Here is a 16367-nt window from a genome sequence, read left to right on the forward strand (position 1 = left end):
AGAGCAGGAATATCACGTCCTTTCCTTCTTCTGCAGACACCTCCGCTCTTTGGGTTTTATCTGGTCGCTAAGGCTAGTAGCTGGCTGCCAATATATCAATGATAGGAGGTAGACCCAGACTGAGGGATGGGAGGATGGCTGGAGAGATTCTTGCTGAGGTTGAGAGAGGAAAAGGCAGAATGCTGGAGACAGGGGGAGGGAGGACAGCTGAGACTGCCGTGTGCTTGTCTGTCCAAGCGGAGAGGTTATTTAGCAGGGAGAGCGGTTGGAAGTGAGATCTAACAGTGCAGTTACCTGGGCACAGGGTCAGGACGAGAAGGCTCAGGGTCCAACACGTCGCCATTGCTGAAGCAAGAGGGACCCTGTGCTTAGCTGCGCACAGAAGCGGTGACAGCTGAGCCTCCTCGGTTGCGAGCTTGAGCCGATCCTGCTCCTCCATAAATAGCGTCGGGGTGGGGCGAGACAGGGAAGGGAGTCTTATCCACCCGGGTCCCGACACACAGCGGGGGAGCGGTGCCGCCTCCTCCTCTGAGCTGTGGACCCGCGGCTCCTTCCTCCCCCCGGAGACCCCGGTGGATCAGTCGCTCACCTGGCGCATCGAGCTATTCCCCAGCTCTACGCTAGCTTGGCAGCTGCTCTGTAAGACACCCAGGGTCTGAATATGGAAAGGGCTTTTGAGGTGCTCTCAGTCCCTGGGGATGGGGCCCGGGACAAGAACCACGAGACAGAAAGACAGAAGGACAGACAGAAAGCGGAGAGGGACAGGCCTGTTCGAAAGAGGCGGGAAATGAACGGGGAGCGGACAGACTCCGCTGAAGCTAAATCATTTCGAGCTGAGGAGCTGGGCAGGTGGGGTAGTCCCCGAGCCCATGGATGTAGCACGGGGCAAGGCAGGGGCAGGGCTCTTGAGGAGAACGGGGAACAAGTTCTCCGGGGTATCTTTGAATGGCAACGAATATTTAATGAGAAAGTGGCACTGTAAGGATCGGTGGACAATAAGAAGTCGAATAATTAAACGGAGCTAATTCGACCCCCCACCCCCGCCCTCTTCTGCTATATCGCCCATGGACGGGGCGTCTGGGCTGAAGGGCAGAATAATGTCCCTCCTCTTGGCTCGTCCCTGATCTCTCCCTCTGTACCTGAGAAACTGGCTCTTTCTGGCGCCCCGCCTCCCCTCTGCCCTTCTTGCGTCTGGCTGGACTCACAAGCGGCCCTTTCCTCAGCGGAGGTGTCGGAGCCTGTGGCGCAGGGGCGCGAAGCTCACGGGCAGTGCCGGGGTGGCTGTACCGAGCTCAGCAAGATGGCAATTCAGCACCGTGTCACATAACACCCCGCGATGAGAGCTGCTTCTCCCGGCGCCAGCTCGGGAACGATGCTGCGATCCTTTGTGGTCTCTCCTCAGGGCCCCTCCCCGTGCAGGCGGGCGGGTCTTTGTACGCCTCTCTCGTGTCACCCCCTCGCTGTGCCCTCTGTATGGCGCAGTAATACGCCGCGGCGTCTGCCGGCTCCAGGGCCCCGGTTGTCAGCAACGTGGACTCGTTTATGACCTGAGAAGAAAACCTTCCCTGGCGAAGCCCGCGGCGCTGCTGGCGGAACCCGCCTCCTTGGACCCCCTGGACAGAGTGAACTGCAGGGCTCGGCCCGGATCCGCGGTACCGGTGCAGATACACGCTGGGGGCGGAGCTGGTAGTGTAGGAGCAGCGGAGAGTCACGGCATGTCCTTCTGCTGCAGACACACGAGGTTCGTGGGACTGGACCGAGTCACCCCGCGCCGTGCCTGCAAAGATAGCAACGACTCCGAATAGGCAAAACGTGCGGGCGCTGGCTGCTAAGGACCGGGGTGTGGAAGGAAGGGGAGGGAAGGAAGAAATAAAAAGAAGGAGGGGTGGAGAGATACCGAGCTGGGTATGGAGAGAAGCCGGTGGAGTGACAGGGACATTTCCAAGAAAAATAGTCGCAAAAGAGATACCCTCGGGGGACAGTCATAAGTAGAAGCAGAGCTGCAGACCCCGAGACGTCCCTGGAGAGGAGAGGGCAGCGCGGCAGCTGCTTCCGAGCCTCGGGTTCCCTGGTGAGGGTGTGGGAGGAGCAGAGGGACGGAGCCTCCAAATACCTGGGTACGGAGCGGCCGTGAAAAGGCCCAGGAGCAAACTCGTCTCCAAGAATTAAGCGAACTGCGCCCGGTTTTGGAGCCCAGACCGACACCACCGGGACAACGGGTCCTTGAGTGAAGTGCAGAAACCGACCCGGGCTCTTCTAGAGAGAGCCCGAGAGGCGGGGGAGGGGCGGATCTGACCTCACCCCCGCCCTCCCCCCGGGACGCGGGTTGGCTGCCGAGCTCGCTGTAGACCCGCCCCAGCTTCCTCCCGGCACACACCCAGGCGGGGGGGTCCTTGCCCCTCCTTGCAGGTAAAGATACTGTCCAGTTGCTTGTGTTTAGGAGCACGTATTGTCAGAGGCCGAGCGTTTGGACACCCCGCGCTCATATTACCGGCTCCAATTCCAAGGCGAAGTGATCTACGGCCCGAAATTAGGCAGACAGAAGAACAGATGAACACAGGAGGGAAACACTGAGAGAGATTAGGAAAGAATGGAGGTGGATAGAGAAACCAGGGAGGCTGGACGGATGCATGGGGTAACTGGAGTTATTTGATATGATGGAGTTCATTGATTTACAGCGGAGAAGACAGCCTGAGCTGCTCGATTTCTAGACGTAGCAGAGATCAGAGATTGGTATTTTCAGACGTTTCCCTGATCGGGAAGACAACTATTGGGCTACGGAGAGGGTAAATGCGGGCACGACGGCTCACAAAAACAGAAAGGGCGCGGCAAACCTTCGCACTCATCTTGGGGAGATTATTGGCTGGAATATTGTCCCGGGACTGGGACTGAGCAGCTTCGGTGGAGATCACAACAGCAGGACTCTGACACTGGGAGGCGAGCATGGGGTCAGGCAGACAACGGGAGTCTTCGCCACCACATCCCGAGGTGAGGAACCGCCTCCGCAGTGGGTGAGGGCAGGCAGCGGCACCTGGGGCCGTGACACCCAGCGCCGTCCTGCACAGAGGTGCCTCCCCGGTCTCCCTGAAAGCCCACCGTTATGGACGAGAGCTTCTAGCATCTCGGCGCCTGCTCGTCCCTGTAGCAGAGGGGCCTGCTCCAGGCACAGGCGGGGGCCGGGGGTCGGTGCTGACAGCAGCAGGAGACAGGAGGTGGGGGTGATATTGCAGGGTGCTCGTCTGGGTCTGTCCCTGCCGGACAGGCTGCAGCACAGAGTCGCTCTCTACCCTGTCTGTGACAGGCAAGGAGGACATGGATCTCCCCCATCGCCTCTTTCACTTTTTCTTGCTTTTCTTTCTCCCTTGAACCGGGAGAAGTCTGCAATTTTAGGAACAGGGCCCCGGGAAACTAGTTGATTTTTTTGGAAGTGCTTCTCTGCTACACGAAAAGAGCTTTCCTCTCCAAAATCTGACACGGAGGTTTTCGTTTCCCGTCCAGGTGTTCTGCTTTCCTCCCTCACTGCTGCAGCGCCAGACGGAAGTCGCCTGCCCAACTTCCCCGGCTTCTTTGAAAATCCGAAACTCCAGTCCCAAGAGCTTCCCGGCTTTGGAGACACACGCCGGGATTCAGCAGATGAACATTTATGGGAACTGAGTGCAGACAGCGCGGGTCCAGCCAAGCCACAGGACACCTCGTAGCTTCAAGATGTCCCTTTGTGTTGACGAGCTCATTATGAATGATACAACGAGTTTCTCTTAATTGGTGTTATTGAGCAATGGCGCACTGTCTCCAGGTGCCATCTGCTCTCACGTGACCTCCTCCTCCTTTTCCAGTTCAAATTACAAGGGAGAAGTCAGAGGGCAGCTCTGTCAAACAGAGTGTGCGTTAACAGCGGGGTGTGAACATGACAGTGTCTTGACAGCTCCACAGAAGGGGGGCATGAATGAAGCCACTGGGACGTGTGATTTTGGGTTAGTCAAGAGCGCCGTCCAATGGAGACAAAAAGGTGGACGGAGGGTAACGGAGGTTGTGTCTCGTCACCAGGGCCCACGTTGACCAAATCCCACCTCCGCCGCGTTGGACACCGAGCTCCAAACGTCAGCCTCAGGCTCCTAAATCTCTCCGAGCCCGAACTGCAAGGTACTTAGTAAGCACATAAAGAAAGAGAGAGGCCCCTGCTATATTTTCACTAGCACATAGGCACCAAATTCCTTTTGAGAGTATTGAATGGCGGTAACACTGAACACCCGTGGGCAGGCTGCAGTGCCTTTCACCCTCCGGCCAGATCTGACCGCTCGGGGCGCGCCGGGAATCGCCGGGGGAGCAGGGAACCGGCGAACTGCGAGCTCACCCGACCCGGGTGGGAGCTGCTCTGTGCAAGGGCGTAGGTGTTACAGGCTGTCATCCCTAGCCTTGCTGCCTGATCACCGTGCCCTGGGGAGCGGGGATATTGGCGGGGTTGTGGATTTGACAGCACCGGTCAAACCACCCTTGTCCAGTGTGCAGCAAAGGAGGGTTTGCGCATAGCTCTCCCGCGTGACTCTCGCTGTGCCTCCCGCACGGCGCAGTAATGCCCCGCAGGGTCTGCCCACTCCAGGTTGGTGATGATGATTGACACTATGGAGGTGTCATCGGCCTGAGAAGAAAACCTCTCCCGGGCGAAGCCTGCAGCAGAACTGGCCGAGCTGGCTCTTCTGGTTCCTCCGTGGAGAAAGTGCCGCAGGGCCCGGGCCGGATACTGCCGGAACCGGAACCGGGAGTGACCGAGGGAAGAGCCGGCGGCGCAGTTACAGCGCAGTGTGGCTGTCTCCCCTTCTGCCGCGGACACCCGTGATTCTGCCAGTGAGTCAATAACACACGAGGTTGGAGCGCCCACTTGCTAGCACCTGGATGTGCACAGACAGAGACCGAGGACAGACAGTGGTCAGGAAATAACGAAACAGAGAGAGGCAGAGAGCGCCACAGCCTGCTGAGAGAGAAGAGAGGGTGAACGTGGAAAAGGAGGAGTGTTTGGCGGGTTTTCTTGTGTCAGGAGGAGACAAGGCCATGAGGAGCCAGGCAGGCCGTGTGGGCAGCACAACACGCACAGTTGCCTGGGCACAGAGTGACTATAACACGCGCGGAATCCGCCACGTCCCGTTGTTTCAGCAGAGCGGACCCTGCTCCGAGTTTCCCGCGGAAGGACGAAGCGGGTCGCAGGATCTTGCCAGCCGGCCCAGGCTCCCGCTGCCAGTCGTCCTTGGGGAGAAGGAGCGGAGACGGCGCGGGGAGGCGGGCTTGCCCCGAGCTCTCTGGAGAACGGCCTCCTTCCCTCCGTGCAAGTCCCAGGATCCCGGCTGTCTCGAGCTATCTGTTATTCATGGGGAGGAGTATCAGGATGTACAATTTCCGCTAGGGGAATGCCCAGACACTGCATCAGGGACCAGGTTACCATCACCTTAAACAAAAAGTCCTTCCGGAAAGTCTCTCCCTGGAGCCGCCTCCCGCCGTACAGCAGTGACCATGGCAATGGTCAGGGTTTGCCCCGTGCATGGCTCTAACCACCCTCCACCCACCCGCTACCCCGGGAAGGGACCTGCAGCTTCAGTTTAAAACCTGACTGAAACCGAGCGAGAGCCCCGTGTTCTGCTCGGGGAAGAGGAGGGGAACGAGGCATATTTCCCCCTGGCTCTGTCCCTCCCGGGGCTCCTGCATTGGATGCTGCTGTAGTTTTACCGCTGAAATGCTCCATGAGAAAGGTAATGGGAGTGTTATCATATCACCAGCTCCGGAGACTCCGCGGCAGCTACCTGGGACACCGAACTAGGAGCTTTAGGGATCGAGCCTCAGGCTCCTAATTCCTTCCGAGCCTCAGTGAAAGCCTCAGGTATCCACAGAAGTCGCCTACTGGGTTTTCACTTCCATTTAAGCTCGCAGTTCCCCAGGAACGACAGGATAGGCGGGAGCAGAGGTGTTGCCGCATTGAACACTAACACGTCTCTGCAGCCTTCTGCGCCCTTAGCGCTGCACACTGGTCATCCTTCCCGCAATACCCCATGGGAGAACCAATTTTTCACTCCCTCCCTCGCCCTTTCCCATTCTCCCTGTACGGCTGCCCCCTTCTTCCGCTCTTCCCACAACCTTTGAACTTCCCCTTGTAAACGCACTAACTCCTTCTTCCTCTGCCATGCCCGCTTCCTCCCCACCGCAGTGAACCACTCTCGCACGCGTTGCTTGATTTCTGCCCACCAGTCTGCTCGGGGAAGAGGAGGGGAACGAGGCATATTTCCCCCTGGCTCTGTCCCTCCCGGGGCTCCTGCATTGGATGCTGCTGTAGTTTTACCGCTGAAATGCTCCATGAGAAAGGTAATGGGAGTGTTATCATATCACCAGCTCCGGAGACTCCGCGGCAGCTACCTGGGACACCGAACTAGGAGCTTTAGGGATCGAGCCTCAGGCTCCTAATTCCTTCCGATGCTCTCAGTGGTCATCCGCTCTCAGTCGGAGCCGGCATCTTTGGGAGGGGAAGGCTTTTTTTTTTTTTTTTTTTTTTTTCTGTTTTTTTGCACCGGTCCTGGAAGCACGCAATACCAGGTCAATGCATCTACCAAAAAGAATCTGCTTGGGAGGGGAAGGCACTGCACTGCAGACTCGCCCACCCCCCGGCTAGCGTCTGTGCAGGCAGGCAGGGCTTTCGGTGGCCCGTTCCCCTGGGTGTCCCGCAGGCGCGGTGACAGACCGCGGTGTCTGCCGCGCCGGGGTGGTGATGTCCGCTGTGGAGCTGCTGTCATGGGTCTGAGAAGAAAAGCCTCCTGGGGATGTACGGTAATCGTAAGGGCTGCTGGTGGTGTAATTGCAGCGGAGTGTCACGGCGTGTCCTTCAGCTGCAGACACCTGAGCTCCTTCGGGTTTGATCGGGTCCCCCGCCCCGCCCCGCCAATGAATCAGTAACACGCGAGAGTAATTGCCGGGTGTGAGCGACACCAGACCTAGGAGCCTGCATGTTCAGACAGACGGTGCTCAGGGAAAGCCATACGATGACGGAGGACGAGGCTGCTGCAGAGACGGAGGAAAGGAGAACTGAGAGGAAGGCACGTTTTCTGTCTCAGGGGGCGATGGGAGGAAGGGACGAGGCCATTAGCAATGAGCCAGGCTGTGCGGACAGAGGCAAGAGCCGGTTACCCGAGCACGCCGTCAGTACTGACGGGCTGAGAGTGAACCACGTCTTTTGAATGAACCAAGGACCTTGCTGGCAGGTTATTGTGCCGAACACCGCACTCGGCAGGACGGTCCTTGTCTGAATACTGGAAACTCAAACTGGGCTCGGTCCCGGTCCCGGCGCTGGGGGAGTGAGGGGACCTGAGCCGACCGTCGCCTCCCGGAGCAAGGCCTGGAAGGTGGTTCGCCTCCGAGCAGGCCGTGGCACCGCCTCTCCTCCCTCGGCACACGGACTCTTGGCTCCATCCCCTTGTAGCGTTTGACACTAGTCCTCGTTTCCTTGTGGTCTTATCTCGTTGGTATCGCTCAAGTACTTGTGGATCCTGGGGCTTTCTTTGTCACACTCGGTTTCTGGGGTTTGACATGGATAATTAATTTGAGAAGGCGGGCAGACAAAACAAGGGAGGCAGCGAAAAAGTAAAACAGGGAAGGTGGAAAAGGTTGTGGGGGAGGGTGGGTGGGGGAGAGCCGGGAGGCAGATAAAGTTTGAGTGGGTGGAAATGTGTTTCACCCGAGAGCAAACGATCTGCACCTGCCGGTGACGGTTCTCCTGAAGCCATTCCCGCTGTCTGTGGCTGCAGCAAGCGTCCGAGGTCTGGGCCACTGTTTGTGGCGCACCTTTACATTTGCAGCCTCAGGACGCTGCAGTGCGCTCCACACCTGATAGTTCCCTCTTCTTTCCTTGATTACATTTCCTTGCTGCTGTAAAACGAGGTCTTCCTTTCTGAGAACCCCACCTTTCTCTCCAGCCCCTCGAGCCAGGGGGATGCTTTGGTGACTGGCACGGCAGTTAGTGTCGAAGACAGAGCTACACAAACAGGGACGTAGCAATTGTCGTGTGGTGCTTTAGGTGAGGCAGAAACGCCTCCTAGTGGCGTTATGAAACGAAGCAAGGACTTAATTCACCTAGGTCACAAATAAGGGGACGTTCACATGCAGAGTCTCGTGCTACTTCGGATCAAGACTGAAATACGAGTCCTACACAGAAAAAGCAGGGGGGTGGTACTTCTGGCCTGTGTTAGACTAATGGATGGTGATCCTGGTGTAAAATGTAAAATTACTTGTTCGTTGGTTTACCTGCAGAGAGGACGTGCTCTGGTTCAAAGTGAGACAATTCCTGCGTATTATTCCTTATTTATGGTGTGCTGAGACAAGGGCAGGGTTGTCTCTACTAAACACAAAGCAAACAGACGCAGGGCTTTGTCCGGGTTGGGTGGGTAAACCGAGTAATTTAAAAAGTGTCCACTGTACAGCCGCGGCAGCAGTAAGAAGTCAGGGTCGGCATGGGAGTCCCCGTTTGTATCGTGTGAGCACCAGGAGGACCCGAGACATGGCCCAGCACGTACTAGTGCCGATCATGATGAACCTGCAGGCACGACCACGGCGACGTGGTTAGGAAGGACATTCCCTCCAGCTGGTGCCATCTACACATCCAGGCAGCCTTCATTTCCTCCCCTATCCCGGCACTAAGTCTTCAGTCCTGGTTTGAAACCACCTTCCTACGAGCTAAGGCGTTTCCCAGAGACAAACCTGACAGGGGCTTGCTGCTTTGTTTAGGCAAGTTTCAGTGATCCTCGCAATGCTCTTTCTGTTCCTCTTCTTTCCTTCATTAAATCTCCATTCGGCCTATAAAATACAGGCCTCCTTTCTGGGAACCCATCCTTCCTCTCCCTCCCACCTTATGCTGGTAAAACGTCAAGGGTAGTTGTGCAATCAAGAAGAGTTAATAAAAGTCAATATGTGAACATCCTCAATTTGGCAACTTGCTGTGGTGGGCTGGGTGAGCCAGGAGCTCCGACTAGTGACGATCATGGAGTGGGAAAAAACAAGAAAAACAAAGCGAGGACTTGGATGTAGAGCCTTCTCCTCGGTCGCAAATAGGGACAAGTTCACATGGACCTTCTCGTGCTGTTTCAGATTAAGGCTAAAATATGGGTCTCTTCTTGTGGCCTGTTCTGAACAGGAGGTCAGAAGAGACGATGATAGGGACACGGTTGGTGTGAAATATGGGAATCCACGGACCTGCCCCTGCTTTATCTCCACACACTACATGCTCTGTACAAAATGAGGCAATTCTAGCAAATCGCTCCTGATGGATGGGGCACTGGGAAAGGGCTAGATGGCCCCTTCTTTCGAAAATGGATCATCTGATAAAAAGCGCTCCGTGGAGCCGCTGTTTCTTTCCTCGTTCAGCGACGGGTCTTCGGTAAAGGTTCACAGCGCCCTGTGTGCCTAGGAGCTTTCCCCAAAGCTGAAGGGTGCTTGGTGTTTGCTATATTGAAGAATAAAAAAACGGAGGACTTTTTTGGTAGGTCATTGTGGCTTGTGACGTTGCTGTTGTTTCGAGAGCGAAAGACTACTTTAGGGAGTTACACCTGGCCAGTCACACAGTGTGTTTGCAGACTACATTGGCTGTTTCTCAAGCATCTGGCCAGAATCAGTCCTTAAGTTACTAATTCAAGTAGGGACTGAATTCAAAAGCATTTAGGCACCTAAACAACCTGAATGTTTCGTTCTCACATGGGCATGAAATTCCCTTCGAGGACGTAGGAACAGAGAATTTTACAAATCACAAAGGAGACTCAACTCAGCCTTAGGTGCCTTCCACTCCCCGTCCACGGGTGACCGGCTCTGGGCTCCGGAGAATGTCCCTGGGGAAGAGCAGACACTCTGAGAGCGGACTTGCCCTCAAAGGGCTCTCGTCCAAAGGGTAATATTCTGTATCAGGAGCACATGTGTCGCACAGCCTGTCCCTTTGAGCAGAGTTGCCTCCCTTCGCCATGGATCCGTAGGGAATAGTGGGGTTAGAGGATGCTCCTTGTGATCCATCCTCCGTGTGCTGGCAGGGAGGGTTTTTGCACAGCTTCCCCGCGTGACTGTGTCGCTGTGCCTCTGCAGGGCGCAGTGATACACCGCGGTGTCTGCCAGCTCCAGGGCGGTGATGTTTAACGTTGTGTCGCTGTCACTGGCCTGTGACGAAAACCTTTGCTCCGCAAAAGGTGCGTTATCACGGACACCCCTGCTCTCCTTCGTTCCTCTCCGCAGGATGTACTGCAGCGTTTGGTCCGGGTGCTGGCGGTACCAGTACAGATAGTAATCTGCTACTGCTGGGTTTGTAGTTACAGCGGAGTGTCACCGTATCTCCTTCTGCTGCAGTCACCAGAGGGTTTTCGGGATGGACGGAGTCGCCCCGCACCGCCCCTGCAAGCAGTCAGCAACACGGGAGAGAGACAGGGCTGGAGTGAAACGTTCAAGGGACCTGGATGTGCAGAGAGCGATTGCGGACAGACAGCGCTCGGGGAAGCGGGGCAGTGGGAGCGGACGAGCAGGCTCAGCGACAGGGAGGGGGCGAGAAAGAGAAAGTCTGCGAGGGAAGGAGCGGTAAGGTGGTAAAGTTGGGTTTTTGTCGCTGTCTCAGAGCGGGAGACAAGTCGTTAGCACCCAGACAGCTCGTGTGACCAAAACGAAAGCGCCAGGTACCTGGGTAGAGAGCGGCTAGAGCAAGGCTCAGCATCAAACACGTCTCCATTGCTGAAGCAGAGCGGAGCCTGCCCCGAGTTTCACAAGGAAGGACCCACGCGGGTGCCGATCTCACAGACGTGGACTGAAAGTTGCAGGCGGCCCGGGCTGGTGCAGAAACACCGGCGGAAGGGGAGGACCCGACCGGACCTCCCACCCCCAAGTAGGGCGGGGAGGGGGTTCTCCTGCGAGCTCCCTGTGGAGCCGCCTCTCTTACCTCCACCCACAGACACTAACACTCCTAGAAGAGCCCGATCTTCTTATCAGCCACAGCTGTAGCCTTTTAATCCCGTGCAGGGCCGGGGTGGAAGACTTCTGAGTCAAAAGTAAGGGCGTTATGAATATGTATGGCTTGTCTTTTGCTTTCACATGTACTGGTACTACAGGAAGGTGGCAGATGAGAAAGAAATGGTGGACATCATATGAACTAGAGGGAACTAGGTGAGACCTCCGAAGAGAGCAATGAGGATGAGGACGACAATGACGACAGTGATGATGGAGATGACGAGTGAAAGGGCTGGGCAAACAGACCGAGGAGCTGGGAAGTGGGGAGGAGGGGGGCGGGGGGCGCTGAGGTAGGCCTTTGCATAATTGTAACAGTTTAAAGGAGGCAGCGATGAGAGCACGGCAGGTGGGGACACTGGAGAAGGGATATGTGAGTTCATGGTGCTCTCTGTCACGGGATGAAGAATGGAAAAGTGTGTTATGAACTACCAGATGAACCATGTGGTGAGAACATCTCCAACGTCATTGCCCTCATAGTTGTCCTCCTCGTTTCTGTCTGTTACAGACCCACATTTTCTGTCTTTGGCTATGAAGACCACTGGACATGCAGCTCTCCAGAAGCTGCAGGTCTCCCGTGTTTTACACCTGAGGCTTTTTGCAGAGCCCCGCGGCGGGTGGGGCTCACTCATTGTGTCTCAGCGCGCAGTACTAGACCGCAGTCCTTGGCTTCGCTGGAGGTTTTCCTCAGGTGGAAAGACCACGAGTCTCAGTGAAAATCAGCAGAGAACCTGCATTGACATTGCTCATCCTCCTCATCCTGTGCCTCATACTGGGTCAAGAGGAGGCGATGTAGCACGAACTGAACTAGTGTAGCTGATGTTCAGGTAGAGTGTAATAATAATGAAATATAACCATGTTAGTCTTGTCCTGTAAGCAACTTGAAAACTCCATTTTGTATCCTTCTGCTTGACATAAGTGAATGAACTCTGCATGGCCTTTATGTACGTGCGTATGTAAAAGGGTGAATGGTGACAGAGTGGCATAGAGACAGAAGAAGATTTAACTCTTTATGTAAGCAACAAGGCGCCAAATGTAAGTTGCCAGTCAGTAAACTAATTCATGAAGGGCTGAAGAATCCCTTCGAAGCTGGAGGGCACAAAGGAGATAGCAGAAGAAGAAATTCTGCCAGAGGGGCAACAAGGGTACTCCAAGGCTAAGAGAAGCTGAAGACAAAAGAAGAACAACGGCAAAAACAGAAGGGCCCTGGCGGGCCCTGGCGGCAGAAAGGTTTTTTGAAGCTTTCCCGGGGAGTTAGACGGGGCGCAGTCGCGGAGCCAGCGGCGGGAGGCGTCTGGGCCCCGGAGTGAAATCGCGACAGTTGACCCCCCCCCCCCCCATGGCCAGTTTGTCTCAGGATATGAATAAGGGGTGAGCAGCGAGACGGAGAAAGTGAGGCTGGGCAAACCAGTCCCCCACTGCGGTGATGGGGCTGCGGGGGGTGCGGGAGCACAGACAAACAGGCCCATGCCGGGCGGCCCGCGGGGACGAGGCGGGGGGCGCTCGCTGGCGGAGCCGGAGGGCTCTGGCGGGGGTCAGGGCCGAGACAGGCTCCCCGCCCCCGCGCCCCGGCGCCTGCGCGCGTCCCGCCCCCCCCCCACGAGCCGCCTTGTCTGGGCCGCTGGCACCAGCGCGGGAGCTCGGCCTCGGCTTTGCCTTGTAGCCTCCAGCCCGCGACCGCTTTCCCCGCGGCTCCAAGTCGAAAGCTCACAGCGAAGCCGCTGCTGCTCCGCAGAGACTCCCGCAGTCCGCCTGCTCCGCGCCTCCTGCTCCCGCTGCCCGGGACTCCCCGCAGCCGCGCCCCTCCAGCCTCCCGCACCCGGGGGCCGGGACCCGCAGCAACAGCCCGGCAGAGGGGGCTCCCGCCCCGCGAGGCAGCGCCTTCCCTCGGCCGCTGCAAGGACGTCCCCGCTACCGCAGGCGCCGGAGCCAGGCCCCCGCGAGACTTTCCGAGAGACCGGGGGGAGCTTCGTCACTGCTGCCGGACCCTGCGGGCGGAGCACCCCGCAGGGAAGAGGGGCGCCCACTCCGGGCGGGGGAGGCCGGGCGGGGTTTTGTCCGCGTTCAGCGAGTTACTGAGAGACAGGCTTTGTGTTGCTGCGGGGCAAGTGACAGAGGGAGCAGGAGCAGGCCACGCGGGAGGAGTGGGAAGGGGTGGCGGATGACGTGGGTGGGGGCCGGAGGGAGGGAGATTCTTCCTCCGCCTCATCCCACGTTTCTCTTCTCCCAGGTCCTGCGGGACACGGCCTGACTCTGCCCCCTCTATATACAGCGAATCTCGGGCCCTTCCTGCTCGCTCCATTGATTCAAGCGGTGAATCCGGGCTCCAGAGGTTAAGAGAAACAGGGACAGTTTACATCCGATGAAGACCTGGCTCCACTGGCTGCGCGGACTTCCCGTGCCCCACCTAGGGAGGGCGGGTTTTTGCGCGGCGCCGGCTCCCGCCGTGTCACTGTGCGTCCACCGCACAGAGGTAGCGGCCGGAGTCCCCCAGCCGGGTCCCGGAGACGTGCAGGCGGCTCTTCTTGCCGCTCTCCAGCCTCTCTCCCGTGAGCCGCCCCTCGGTGACATTCTCGTTCGGCGGCCACAGTGAGGAGGTGGGTGACCTCCCCCGAGGGGCCCTGCCGGTACCACTGGAAAGTCCGGTAAGTGCTGGAGTAAGTACAGGCCATGGCGGCGCCGTCCCCTTCGCCGGTCACCAGCGCCTCGGGGCTCTGGGCCACTTGGGCTCCGCAGCAGGAAACTGGGGAGTGGGGAACAAAAACTGCATTAAAAGAAATCTCTATGTGCGAACTTTGTTGTTTATCTTCGCACCCTCCGTCTGCCTCGTCCTTGAGTATTCTCCACTGCGCTTGATCCGTGGCTCTCTGAAGACCCGACAAATGGATGGGTGGGAGGGAGGGAGGGAGGGAGGAATGGGTGGATGGATGGATGGACAGAGAGGCGAACGTGAGCACATCTAAATGAGTGCAGGGCAAGACCGATGGTCTCCGGACCCCGATCTGCCAGGCCCGGATCCTGCCGCACCTGCCCTGTCTGTCTCCCAAATATGCGGGTTCTTCCCTGTCGCCGGCTCTGCCCGAGTCCTCCTGAAACTTTCTGTCTCTTCACCATTCAACCTAAAACTGGCTTTCCCCTCTGCCCCCATCTGTCCTGCGTCCTCCCGCTTCTGCTGCTTTTATCAGCTGTCTCGCAGGCCCCTCTGTCGACACCTCCCTGTTTATCTCGAGTCTCTTCCCCAAGCTTGGGACAGGGAGCTCAGAAACGCTGCAGCCTCCCAGTGCTTTCCCCCGGCACCCGGCCGGCCTGCGCGAGCCCGGCAGAGAGCGGAAGCCCCTTCCCCGAGCCCGCTTCCCACGGCCGCAGCCTCCCCCGAGCGACAAAACCAGGTGCGGATTCCGCTCTCCTCCCCGGAGTGCCGCGGCGCCCGCAGTCCGCCGGGCGGGCGGGGCCCGGGCCGCCCCACGCGCAGACTCACGGGCGCAGAGCAGGGAGACCAAGGGCAGGGGCCGCCTCATGGCTCCCGCTCCGGCGGGGTCGGCGCCTGCAAGCGTCCCGGGTGCTGGGATGCATCAGCAATCCCCTTGCCCCGGCGGGAGCCACCCGGGCACGGAGGCAAGGCGCTAGCCAATCGCACGGCGACCCGGGGAGCTGAGCACTCCCAAATTTGTGATGTTTTGAGCTGATATCATAAGGGGGCGGGGCGGGGCGGGGGGGGGGAGGCAGAGAGGAAAGTATTTGTCTCTTGAAGGAAAATGTTCCCTAGCTCACACATGCGCTGAGAGCTCATCACACTCGAGGTGTGGCAGGAAGCCACCTTTGTTTATTCCTAAAATCTCTGCTCTGTGACAATGTGATTAGGATGGGCCCAGCAGAGGAGACGCACCTTTACCCTATCCCTTTAGGTAACCTGAGCTGGCTACACTCCTGAGGGAGGGGGGAAACCTGCTCCCTCTGCCTACATGACTGGTATCAGCTACCTGGGTGAGGGGCACCTACCTCATGGGCTAGAGTCTGCCCGGCAACTAGTGATGTATTTCAAATTGGTTGGCCGACAGCCAACAGGTGCTGGCCTCCATTGGACCAGGTGAATGAGGTCACAGGGGTTATATAAGTTAAGACTGCCCAGGAGGAGGGGGCAGCAGCCATGCGGGGGACTCAGAGGAGCTTTACCATCTGAAACTGGTTCTCTCATGAGCAAGGAAGGCCTGCCTCCAGAGGGAATCTCCAACAGCCTGGGGATGATGCTTGTGAGTAAGCTAGTTCTCCTTTGTGACCGGTGTGGGACACTTATTGAGGGGTGGGTCTAAATTATGCCTGAGAGAGGACTCTACATTTTGCCCCCGGACTTGGGGAAGTGCCCCAAGTGCCCCCCCCACCAGGTGAATGAGGTCACAGGGGTTATATAAGTTAAGACTGCCCAGGAGGAGGGGGCAGCAGCCATGCGGGGGACTCAGAGGAGCTTTACCATCTGAAACTGGTTCTCTCATGAGCAAGGAACTGATTAGATATCTAGCTGGCAGTAACTCAGATGCGTGATCAAAAGGCTACCTCAGCCAGACTGTTTTGCTCTATGGGATTTCTATGATATTGCCCTATCCTGTACCCTATTTTCACCCTACCCCTGTAATCAATAAAGTTCTCCTTTGTGACCGGTGTGGGACACTTATTGAGGGGTGGGTCTAAATTATGCCTGAGAGACCCCTTAGGTCTGCGGACTAAGGGAGACTATACATTTTGCCCCCGGACTTGGGGAAGTGCCCCAAGTGCCTGTACTGGGTCGAGTACCCGTAGGACGTTAGGCCTGTGTTTCCCCGAGGACACAGGGTCGCAGTCCCTTCTCTGGGTGGTGGCAGCTTACATTACCCACAGGCTAGCGAGTGTGCTCCAGGAAGGGGGTCAGCCGGACGTGAGGCGCCCCTAGGGAGGCACTCGGAGCCTGGAAGGTGGTCGGGCGCAGGGAGGTGGGTGGCTCAGCGCAGGAGCGCCCCCTACTGGCCCGCCACACGAGGGACCCTCCACCTTAAGCCATTATGCACGCCCTTCAGCCTCGGGGTATGACTGAGAGGTGCAGGACTGGGGGAGGGGACAAGGGAGCGGGGAGAAGGAGTGACAGGTTCCAGGGAGAGGGAGCCGTGGGGTGGGAGCCCGCGTGCGGGACCGTGCGGACAGACGAGGAGCTGCCGGCCCGGGCTGCAGGGGCAGGCGGGCGGGCGGCGCTGGCTGCCGCTGCGGGCGGCGCCCGGTGCGTTGGGCAGAGAACAGGCCGGCGGAGGGCAACGCTCAGACCCGGTGACTCCGGCTGGTGGGAACGGAGAGGAGGTGGGTGACCTCCTCCGAGGGGCCCTGCCGGAACTACTGGGAAGTCC

General features: G+C 58.0%; 1 protein-coding gene across 1 annotated transcript; it reads right to left on the reverse strand.

Annotated features, from left to right (window-relative positions):
- Positions 1-11297: 11297 nt before the first annotated feature.
- Positions 11298-14658, reverse strand: LOC149851892 (uncharacterized). The gene is made up of 2 exons (XM_090030259.1): positions 14477-14658; positions 11298-13741 (listed from the first exon to the last, which is right to left on the reverse strand). The coding sequence occupies exons 1-2, from the start codon at positions 14514-14516 to the stop codon at positions 13332-13334; spliced, it is 450 nt and encodes a 149-aa protein (XP_089886385.1). The 5' UTR covers positions 14517-14658; the 3' UTR covers positions 11298-13331.
- Positions 14659-16367: the final 1709 nt, after the last annotated feature.

Source organism: Crocodylus siamensis, unplaced genomic scaffold (genome assembly GCF_052110815.1).
Source record: "Crocodylus siamensis isolate JL-2025a unplaced genomic scaffold, ASM5211081v1 HiC_scaffold_55, whole genome shotgun sequence".
Classification (NCBI taxonomy): domain Eukaryota; kingdom Metazoa; phylum Chordata; order Crocodylia; family Crocodylidae; genus Crocodylus; species Crocodylus siamensis.